This window comes from Taudactylus pleione, unplaced genomic scaffold (assembly GCF_031769625.1).
Source record: "Taudactylus pleione unplaced genomic scaffold, aTauple2 ptg000262l, whole genome shotgun sequence".
Lineage (NCBI taxonomy): Eukaryota > Metazoa > Chordata > Amphibia > Anura > Myobatrachidae > Taudactylus > Taudactylus pleione.
Window position 1 is genome coordinate 1459224 of NW_028284664.1, and position 12232 is coordinate 1471455.

At 42.6% G+C, this 12232-nt stretch overlaps 1 protein-coding gene across 2 annotated transcripts in view; it reads left to right on the plus strand.

Annotated features, from left to right (window-relative positions):
• Nucleotides 1–12232, plus strand: part of EPHA6 (EPH receptor A6) — an 888766-nt gene that overhangs the window by 682006 nt on the left and 194528 nt on the right. For both annotated transcript variants that reach the window (XM_088481055.1, XM_088481056.1), the window contains exon 10: nt 2589–2714. In XM_088481055.1, coding sequence (XP_088337181.1) covers nt 2589–2714 — 126 coding nt within the window. The remainder of the gene's footprint in view (nt 1–2588; nt 2715–12232) is intronic.

The window sequence follows — 12232 nt, forward strand, 5'->3', positions numbered from 1 at the left end:
ATACTCTACAGCAAAAAATAGGGTGTAATGGTTTTAGGATTGCACTTGAGTAGCAAAGTTTAAGCAACTCACAATTGTACATGCATAGCAGGGTATCAGGGACTCAGAATTGCATGCATGAAGCAGAGTGTCAGGATTGCACATGGAATGGAGAGTGTCAGGATCTCAAGATTACACTTGAGTTGCTGACTGTAAGAAACTGAGAATTGCAGACAGATACCAGATACACAAATACCAAAGTGCAACACTAAAATAACATATGGGTACCATATGTAACCCCTATTTTGGGTCAACACAGTTAAATATTAAATGTTGTCATTATTTATGTGTAATGTAATAGCTGTATATGTAATATTTATTTAATTTCATATGGATAAAAATATGTATGTAAAAAGTAATGTATGTATGTAATGTATTTCTGTACTGTTCTTACTTACATTTTAAGTTTGTCCTCAATTGAGATCACAAGAAAAGAAGAGTTCCTGATAAATAAAAGTAAAGTAAAGAGAGCTCTGTGTTATTGTACCATACATCTGTGTTCTTTGTTACTTAAGTATTCAGAGTATACTGTCTAAAAGAAAATTGTTGAATTTAAGAAACACATTTAGTCAAGTGTAATAGGGGTTGTCCCAAGTTAGCTTCTCACAAAATTGCAATTTTCTATATTTTCTATTAGCTTGGGTGGAGACACATCTAGTTCAGTAACCTACAGAACAATAGAACTATGGTTACACATATTGTCAGGAACTCAGCCTTGCACTTGGGTAGCAAGGTGTTAGGATCTCACAATTGCACATGGATAGTAGAATGCCTGGAACTTCTTATTCCACATTGATAGCAGAACGTTAGGTCTTCCAGACTGCACATCTGTCACAGATTATCAGGATGACATGGATAGCCACATATCAGGAGCTCACAGTTGCATACTGGTAGCTGAGGCACAGGAAGTCAAGATTGCACACGTGTAGCAAAGGCACAGAAACACAGGATTTCACACTGATAGCAGAGGCACAGGAACTAGAGCTTGCAGGATCAAGATACCTGGGGTATATTTACTAAAGGTTGATTTTTAATTGATTTTGATCAATTTTAAATCAATCTAATTTAATCTTGTGTTTCTGGGGTTAAATCACACATTTATTAACACTTAAAAAAACAAATCAAAAATTGTCTGTTAGTAAACGTATGATTTAGCCCCAGGAATACAACATTGATTTAGATCGATTTAAAATAGATCAACATCAATTAAATTGACCTCTAGTAAATATACCACCAGAGCACTGGATAGCAGTAACAGGATCATGACTGAATCACATGAACTGTAATGGTGCCTATCCACTAGAAGGCAGGCAAAAGACTGCACGATTACGACATTGTAATCGTGCAGTCGTTTGTCAGTATGTGATGTGCCTACACTGAACAAGCAGTCGTTCAGTGTAGGCACAATCAATCATCTGCAAACATGCTGAACCTGATGTTATAGGCAGGTTGACCAGCAAGTTTGCCCGATGATAGATGTTTAACGACCAATTTTATAAACAATCTGCAAACGATTTTAAATGATTATCGAACAATCGAACAATATCAATATCGTTAGAGTTCAATCGCTCATTTTAATCGTCTAGTGGAAAGGCACTTTACAGCATAAGATCAACAAAAACATTGCCATGATGGCAAAGAGCCGAATCTTTATCGACTAGGCAGCAGGTGCCATTTATTAACTACTTGGGAATAAAGCAGAGTATATTTGATCTGTTATTACAAACAGTTAGGTTTTCAAAAGTAACATATCCATATACACCAACTTTTCATACAGTGTTAATCCAGAAAAAGGCACAGCAAAGTCCTGAGTGTAAAAACAGCTGCCAGTTGATATTGCAATCACTATTCCCCAAGTGCCCCACTACATGTACAGAATATATACTATCTGTTCTGTTATATATGTATCATGAAAATGATTAAACGTTCTCAGTTAAACGCTGTGTAATATTTATTATAGTGCTATAAAAATAAAGGTTAATAATAAACAAGGGTCAATAATTGCAGATTGAAGGGCTCTGCCTCTAAAGTAGTTTGTTCTTCTACCGCTAGCGTTGAGAAGTTGTCTTTTAAAGTAGATATAAATCAGATTCCTTTGCAAGAACCGCAGCTTCATACTCCCAAATTATCTTTGAATAGTTCCTTTGCTGTTCCTTTAATTTATAATAATAATTGAATTTCAGTTTTAACTTGTTGAGCTCGGAGTTCAATGTCATGTACGTACTGTATATAAAAATTTGACCTTGTGCATTTACTGTATATGGGCACTGAAATCCTCTGCGATCCTCTAATATCCTTACATTTCACATTAAACCTGTTATCCCATATATTAAAATATATTTTAAAAGCACAAATTCAAAAAAACTCTCGATGTCCAAGGCATACAACTTAAGAAGAGATTAGGTCCATGACAGCGTACAGAACATGGCACACAGTACACTGCTGTTAGACAATCATGAAAATCACACAATCTTCCAGGGGCTTCTCCTATATTTGTAGACATTTTGTAAATTGAGCATTTTATGACAATTTAACTTTTTTATTTACAGTGAGGTTCCCAGGTGCAAAAACCTATATTGACCCAGACACATATGAAGACCCGGCCTTAGCTGTTCATGAGTTTGCGAAAGAGATTGACCCATCTAGAATTCGTATTGAAAGAGTTATTGGAGCAGGTAAGAAGTAATACAATTTTTCTGAGGTTTTCTACGCAAATCATTTGCTGTGTTTTGCAAATTTGATAGTGAACAATTAATATATGCTTGTCCATTGCAATCAGCGATAATAAAACTAATGATTCAAGAATGATCTAAATCAGGGGTGGGCAGCCCTTGGCACTAGTGCCAAAAGGTGGCACTTGAGGATATTGTGACTTCTGAGTGGCATTGGTGGGGTCCTCCATTCCCCTTCCAGCTCCTTCCTTCACAGAGGATACCCTTTTGGAACGCTATAACCTCTCCAAAACAAAGCATGGTCTGAATACACAGCCAAACCTGGGTCTCTGGTGCATGATCCACAGTTAGTCTTGGTCACAGTTGACAGACTTACAAATGATCAACTTAACCTGTGCAAACTAGCTTAGCAAAAGCATGGTCACGGAAGCCACTAACATGTATGTAGAAAGTGTACAATAAATCTGTGACCTATTTTGGCTTGGAATGATGAACTCCTGACACCCAAAGAGAAAAATGTTACCCACCTTTGATTTAGATTTTTTGGTTTCTGCATAAGAGTAGTTACCATGTTAATTACAGAGTTTGAGAGAGAATTTTCCAAATGGGGATTATGTATTTTTCTAGATTAGAAATTGTTCAATAAGAAAAGTGAAGCAACCCAAGCCAAATCATGGAATTAAAGAATAACAGCAAATGTACAGTACTAGTTTCCAATAATTAAAATTTTCTACTACAAAAACACATTGGGGTATATTTACTAAAGTGCGGGATTTTAGAAATGGAGATGTTGCCCATAGCAACCAATCAGATTCTAGCTATTATCTTTTAGAAGGTACTAGATAAATGTTAAGTAAAATCTGATTGGTTGCAATGGGCAACATCTCCACTTCTAAAAAACTGCACTTTAGTAAATATACCTCATTGTGACTACACATCCTGCCTCCTTTGGTCGACCTTACCTCATATGGTGCCTGATCACACCAAGCAGTATAGATTTGGGAGGTTGCGGGAGCAGGGCAATGTTTCAAGTGGGAACAGGGGTGAGTATCAGCCTTGGGATTATAATTTAGGATAACATTGCAAACATCAAAACCACGACCTTCTACATCTGTATCTTTATACATATGTAATTAAATGCCACCATCTGACTTTTCTTACTATACCTAAGCCCCCAAATCATCATCATTATTAGCTTCAGAATCAGGATCTACAGTAGCACAAACTCTTCATAATAGGGGATATACTGTATGGCTGAGTACACACCTAAAGATTTTCTGTCCAACCATCCAACTAGTTGATTGGTTGGAATGAAAATCTGGTAAGGTATGAAAGCAAATGACAATAAGCAATTTGCTCCAAAATGCCGGAAAATGGATGAAAACTGTTGTTTGTTAAAAGTTTGATCTAAACAATTTGATCAAAGTTGTCTAACGACCATTTTCTTCTCTTTTCTGGCATTTAGGAGCAAATTGCTCATCATATACTCCCATACGTTACCAGATTTTCATTCCAACCAATCAACTAGTTGGATGGTTGGACAGATAATCTTTAGGTGTGTACCCAGCTTAAGTCTACTGCCAGTGCTATTAAAGTTTTATTACCCATTGACAAGAGTGATTTGTCTACACTGGCAACACCAGTAAATACAGTAAATGTTTTGATACATTCTGCAAACAACCCACCCCCCCTCCCCGGACCCACACCAGCCCAACATCAACAGGGGCACTACATAAGGGCAATATATCTTTCTGATATTCAGGTGTTGCTCCTACTAAGATAGCAGTGGTATTGCTCTACATTTTTGTTGATGTTGTTGGAAATATGTGTGTACATGTGTGGTGGTTTGGCAGTGTTATGTCCACTACAGGCAGTTCAGTTCCTTAACCAGTAGGATGGTTTATTGGAGGATATGTGATGTGCAGCTGTACTCACTGTGATATACTGGTTTATGATAGAGTGGAGCGGGGTGAGATACAGATCACTAGCCGGTGACTGTATACAGCTTGCGGGTATTGGTGCAGGATGCTGGAACAGCCATAGGCAAACGCAGGGGGGTTTCCAGTTGCCTGGAAACCCCCCTTCCCTGTCCACGCCATGAATAGATTATAAATAGTAATAAAATGCAATTTTACTACTGCTGCATGTTTTCCTCAGTATCACAAATGAAATAATTAGCAACACCTGTGGATCTTTTAACAGTGCCAGCCACTAATAAATGCACCTGTGCACCAACTAGGAGATCTGGAAAACATGCCCTTTTAGTGTTGCACTGCTATAGACCATCTATAGGGTTAATCATTAATACTGTTATCCAGTGCATAAGGAGACCAATATGTACATATATACAGTATCCAGGGCAGTGCTAAGTTCTCTGGAATGGTTCCATCATGTGACATAAAAACACTCAGCTCAGGCATGATGGCCCTACTGCTGCATCTAGTGGCTTACTGTGATCGCTGGTCCTGGAAATGCTGGAATTATGACACACTATACACTTTGTATAATCTATATCAAATCTGGCCACACTCTAAAATTGAGCATCTGGAAACTCCCTTCTATAAATCCTGCGTTTGCCACTGGGAACAGTGGTAAAAAACAGCTTAACACTCCGGGTCTCTCAGAGATAAGTAGGAGACGTCCATCACCCACTGTGTCACTCTCTCATAGAAACAAGATGGCGCCACACATGCAGCCTTGGCAGCCATCTTGAATCAGGGAATGAAGCCTCCGTGGAGGTACTTTAAGCTTGCAGTCTTGCGCAGTACGCACCCCACTATCAACAAATGTAACACGCATGTCAGCTTTTCACCTATGTGTCTCATATCAGCATGACCAAGTACCTGTACAACAGAGTCCCTTTGAGTTTGTTTGCTTATATTTAAGTCAGTAATTTTACATCTGCATTTTTTTCTAGTTCAGCATGTTTTATGAATAATATTAGTGGTAATGAAAACAAAAGGATACATCAGAAAAGTGTGCTGAAATATTTATCAATCACTGTCTAATATTTCACAACTACCGTAATAATCACAAAATATCATTCTGAAATGTCAAAGAACAAGGACACAGTCTTATGCTGGGTAAACAATGGACATTCACAACTGAGTGGGAATATTTAAATGGAATCTTCTGAGCAGACATATCATGCGGCCGATTGGTATTTGTGTATGTACAATATGGTTTCCTGCAGGGCCGGACTGGGACTAAAAATAGGCCTTGGCATTTAAAGAGCGCACAGGCCCAACTCGCGTCAGCATCTGGCTGTTGGCTTGGACTCCTCCCCTTACTATTATTGGCCCCTCCCACTTCTTAGTCTATTCTCTTACATATATAATTGATATTAGAACAACATACTGTACAAGTACACATCATTCTCTGTATTAATAATGTAATACCTACAACAGAGCTCATCCTGCAGGGGATTCAAACATGTGCCATAGTCAGACATTACTGGTGTAGGTCACACACAAAGAAAAGGGAACGCAATTCCCAAATGACCAATCCCTGGCTTAGCAGTTGTACAGGATTAGATAGTGTTCACTGCAGGAATTTTTTAGGGCAGGGGTGCTGAACGCAGAGAACACATCTGTGCCACCAAAGCAGAGCCGTAACTACACATTTTGACAAAAGAATGTGTGTGCCGCAAACCACAGGTGAAGCAGGGAAAGCGCGTGCCTTCGGCACGCGGAAAAGAAATCCAGGTGTGGTCTCGCTGGGAAGATGCGTAAGCACATAATAGTACCCCCAATTAAAATTATGCCACACAGTAGTGCCTCTTAGTCACATTATTATTATCCTCTATTTCTATGACGCCATAAGTGTTTAGCAGCACCTTACAAAGTACAGTACATAAACAAATAAGTGAACAAGAAACCAGTGACTTACAGTACAATAGAATACAGAACAAGTATATGCTGCATTAGCGATCATAATGCTCAAAATAAGCAGTAGGGAGTCAGCAATCACGTTGCATCACACTGTAGTGCCCCATAGTCATGTTATGTCATACAGTAGTGTCCCTTAGTCACATTACACCACATGGTAGTGTCCCTTTGTCACATTACACTGCACAGTAGTCTCCCTTATTCACATTACGTCACACAGTAGTGCCCCATAGTCACATTATGTCACACAGTAGTGTCTCTTAGTCACATTACACCACACGGTAGTGTTCCTTCGTCACACTACACTGCACAGTAATGTCCCTTATTCATGTTACGTTACACAGTAGTGTCCCTCTTTCATGTTACGTCACACAGTAGTCTCCCTTTTTCATGTTACGTCACACAGTAGTTTCCCTTTTTCACGTTACGTCAGTGTCCCTTTTTCATGTTACATCACACAATAGTGTCCCTTATTCACATTACACCACACAGTATAGTCCATTCAGTTATGCCACCCAGAGCCCATTCACATTATGCCACACAGTAGTAGTGTCCCTTATACATTATGCCATGCAGTACTAGTGCCCCTTATACATTATACTACACAGTAATGCCCCTTATACATTATGACACACACAGTAATGCCCCTTAAAACACATTATGCCACTCACAGTAATACCCTGCCATCTGCAAATGGCGTCTGTCAGCAGATCATGAGGTGTCCAAAGATGGCATCCAGTCCATCCACTCAGCTTCTTGCCCGCCCTTTTCATCCATTGGCCGGCCGAGTCATGACATCAACGCGGCCGCACGTGACACTCCAGTTACTCCACCATGTCCTCAGCATGGTGCCACCGGGCAATCCTGCTGGCAGCTCACAGGAGCTGTCAAAATGCCGTCCAGCCATTCCTCCCAGATTATTCCCGGGCCCAGCCCCCGCCGTGCATCACATACCAGCCCACATCACTAATGACGTGGCCCAGGGCCATATTAAGACGTATTAAGACTTGTGGGGGCTCCATCAATAAAATTGCCAGGGGGAAGGGAGAGAGAGAGAGACAGAGGGAGGGAGGGAAAGAGTAATAGAGATAGAGAGAAGTCGAGGGAGGGAGAGGGAGAGAAAAAGAGGGAGGGACAGGGAGTGAGATATATAGCGGCCTATTCATCGACACTTAATTTTTACAAAAGCAGAGGAAAATTAACATTTCCACCTTCAATTGTAGAAATTAGGTTTTTGGGCCATTCATCAGGAAGGTAAAGTAGGAGATATAACAGATATCTCCTGCTTACCTTCCTCTTGCGGAATGGCCCATGTCCCCATACGCTCTTGTGCGCATGCGCACTTGTCTCCTCTGAAAGGAGCAGTGACACACTTTGGGGAGACAGCTGATTTTTGGATCATCTGTCTTCACGCTGGAGCAATAAGGAATTGCTCCGGTGCTCATGTAGCATTAAAATGTTAATTATCAGGGTCCGTTCGACCCTGATAATTAACATCAAATAGACCCCTAAGAGAGGGAAAGGGGGGGGGAGAGAGGGAAGCCAGCAGACGGAATGCCACCAGACGGTTTCCAGACAATTTAATCCAGACGAGGGACGAATGACAGGCGTCTAAATCATTTTATGTACGCTGGGAGACCTGCGCCCGGCATCCCGATCGAGCGGATGCCGGGCACCGCAGTGGACAGCCGCGGGGGGGGAGGGTTAGGTTTAGGGCTCCCGGGGGGACTTAGGGTTAGGCACCCCCGCGGGAGGTTAGGGTTAGGCTAGGGGGAGGGAGGGTTAGGCACCCTTGGGGGGAGGGAGGGTAAGGCACCCTTGGGGGGAGGTTAGGGTTAGGCACCCCCCCGGGGGACTTAGGTTTAGGTGACGGAGTAGGGGGGATTAGGGTTAGGCACAGGGGGGGAGGTTAGGGTTAGGCACCCTAAAGGAGGGTTAGGGGGAAAAATAGGTTAGTTTATACTTACCTAGGGATGATCGGGATTTCCTCCTCTGTCGGCCAGCCGCTGTTGGGATTTGAACCACCGGCCAGGGGTCCAGCTGTAATTCATACCGATTCCGGGAGAGAGAGGGAGAAAGGGACAGGGAGGGAGACAGGGTAAGAGAGGGGGGAGAAAGTGAGAGAGATGGAGAGAGACAGAGCATGAGGTAAAGGAAGAGAGAGGGAGGGAGGGGGGGACAGGAGTAGGGGACAGATAGAGAGAGAAGTGGAGTGAGGAAGAGAGAGAGATTGAGTGGTAGGAAAGGAGTGTGTGTGCACTGTACACTCTCTCAATAGCACTTAGGTACCAGCTTTCCTAAAAGGGGCGGGCACTTCGCGGCATAAGGCCATGCCCCCTACTCATGGCATTATTTCATAAAGAAAAGGGTGATGCTGCCGGGACGTGGGAGCCAGCCAGGGGGCCCCAGGACGACCGCCCTGCATATAATCCGGCCCTGACGTGGCCGCACATAGTAGCTGCCGAAGCAGGGCTGCTAGGCACTGTAGGCAGCCCTGCACATTGACAGCTCGCAGGACCCGTCTGACTAATTCACCTGCCCGGGGGTGGAGCTTTGATGGAGTCTTGGTGGAGCTTGACCGCCGGCCGCGTCATAACGTCATGACGCGCCTGCGTCATGACGTCATTACGCAACGACGCGGCCGCTGCTTCAGAGCATGGCGCCGCCCGGGAGGTAGTTCTGCCGGGCACGCCAGCGCTTTGTCAAACCGGCCTTTGTGGCCATCGGCCCTTCTGGCATTTGCCAGAAGTGCCCGATGGCCAGTCCGGCCCTGGTTTCCTGCATCCTTTTCAAAATCATAACAGTGGTCGTTCGGTCGTTAGAGCCATCGCTCAAGTGTGTACCCCACATTAGTCTAAGCAGCAGCTTGCAATGATAAGACATTTTTTTAAGTTGTAAAACACAGTTACCAACACATCCATTTCAAAAACTATAATTTAAGTTGCTTTTTTTAAGGAAATGCTTATGGAGATTTTAAAATTTGGTGACTGTTTTAAAGGAAACTTGCCATAAAGTCATTGATTTCTCAATCCCTCCCCTGCCAGACATTGCTGTTAAGTATAGAATAGGCTTAATATGTGACTGATTAATTTCATATATTGCCAAAAACTAAAGTCAGTGGTTTCAGACACTTGCCTTATAACCTGGGTGTGTGCTGAGACTGGCGATAGCAATGTCATCGACGAAGTGAGCAAAAACCGTAATGATTAATTATGAGTACAATGTGCTTACCTGCCATCTTCAGGTTCAGTTATATGGCGTAAAACACAGTCTTGGAACCATATTCAATTTGGAGCGAAAAGTCAGTTATCGGCGATAATTTATCGCCCATTTTGTCATTTTCGCCATTTTTAGTTATCCCCATATTCAATTTCAAAGACTTTTCGCCGCTGATCAGGTGGCGAAAAAAAGTGCAGAATTGGTGTTTTGGGGTGCAGACTTTAAATAAGTACCCTGCACCCTGCACCCCTTGAACTGTTCCTTAATAGGGATGTGTCAAAATATAAAAAAAGAAAAACCCATAGAACACCCCAAAAAAGTGGTTTCATTTTGGGGGCGATCAAAAAAAAGTTGGGGGACAAACTTAAAAACTAGCGAAATTGCCTCGGTCCCCATGTATGCGGCGGGTGTTTACTAGAATGCGCGTGGTTGCGGCAGGTGGATTTTTGAAGAATTTTAGAAAATCACTTTAGGGACTTAAAAATATGCTTGCACCCATTTTCATGTACCCCAAATTTGATGGGACTAGTAATTTGTCCAAAAAAATAAAGCTAAATGCTATTCTTCACCACTTCAAAGACGCATTTATGCACCTGCCGCGGCTGTTAAAAAACCCCAATTACCTTCAGCAGGCCATTTCGAGGGTACCCATAGTGATCCCCCATGTCAGACCATCTTTTAGGGGGTGACAGGCTGATTTCCCCAAAAGTGACAGGACTTTTCGATACTTACCTTTCTGCCGGGTCCCATTTTTCGCTGATTCCTAAATGAATACGGGGATAAGCGGGCACGCGCCCGATACTTTATCCCCTCCAAAAACGGCGATGATGGTGAAAAGTCCAACCTCAGACTTTTCCCTTCAAATTGAATTTGGCCCTTGGTCTCCATTTGTCCAAATTACTTCTGCTCAATAGCCACCAGCCTTGGGGAGGGGACAAAGGCACAATTGGGAATGGTGGAAGGGGGAGGGTCAGAGATAGAGAGGGGGCAGGGTCAGTGGATCACATAGGGAGAGGGGATAAGAAGAACACATGGAGATGCAGTGGTCAGTGGCACACATGGGTAGTGGTCTGAAGCACACATGTGGATGTGGGGTTCAGAAGCACACATGGGGAGTGTAATTAAGAAGCCCTTATGGGTAGGGGTTCAGAAACACTTTTGGGTAGAGAGGTTCAGAAGTACATATGAGAGAGTTAGAGTCAAATATGGGGATAGATGTGGGCAGAGGCACACATGGAAAAGTTGTGTGTGCCTCTATTACTATGCAAGTGGAAGTAAGAGTAGAATAAAGGAGGAGAGTTGGGGACATTGATACGTGAATTGCATGAACCGAGATGGAGATGGTCTCTAGACATAAGCTGGAGAACACAGCTTTCGTGCCTCACTCTAAATCCCCAGGCAAAATCAGACGTCTGCCTGAACCTAAGAAGCAGTTTGCAGGAGGGATCATCGGCCCCCACTGGTTCGCTGTAAGTTTGGGCCCCAAACATTAGTACCCCCTGTACCCTCCTGATGGTGGCCCTGCTGGCCATACACTTTTTCAGTAGTTCACCTAGCTGAACGATTATCTGATAGCTAAAAACAAGTTTGGTGTGCACATCACACACTTTAAAATAGAACCAGCACTAGTGCTTTCACCAAACCAGGTGAAAAAAGTGATATGGGGTCCCTCCTGGTGTTTGGCTAACTAGTACTAGGTTTTACCCGTCTGACAAGGTGGATCCATAGAGACCATTTTCCTCTAAAGCTGGGTTCGTTGGGGAGTGTGCCTGCAAATTGAATAAAAGTGTGCACCCCCCATCTAGAGTGTACCCAGTGCTATTACCAGTAGCACTAGGACCCTTCTCTCACCCTTGTAGAGTTGGGTTCTGGGTAATAGAGTGAAAAAATAGACTAATTACATTTTGTCTTTGGCATACTACAGGTTACAGCAGTGTCCAAAATATCTGCTAGGACATGTTGGCGCTTGGCCAACCCTGTAGCACGCCAAGGAGAAATGTAAAAACCCCACAAAAAAATAAAAACACTTAAAAAAAAGCCTCCTGGCACCTTTTTAGCACAGCCATATTTGTCAAATCCCTACCTCCATAGGCATCCACTTGAATATTCTTCCTTTAAACCATAATGGGTTAAAGAACATCCTTCTAAAAAACGCATGTTTACTCCAAGGGTACGTGAAATTATGAAACAATGGCCAGAACTACTTTCCTATTCTTACTATAGTTACTCAAGGTCAATGCCATGGGAATATACCATATTAAGAATAGGAATGTAGTTCCCCCCCAGTGATTCTTCATTATTATGGGGACTTGAGAGAATCCAGTCGCTATTTTATAAATTTTTAACCCAATATGGCAGAGGTTACCAAACACAGTCCTCAATTCACCCCAACTGTTCAGGTTTTAGGTTTTCCAT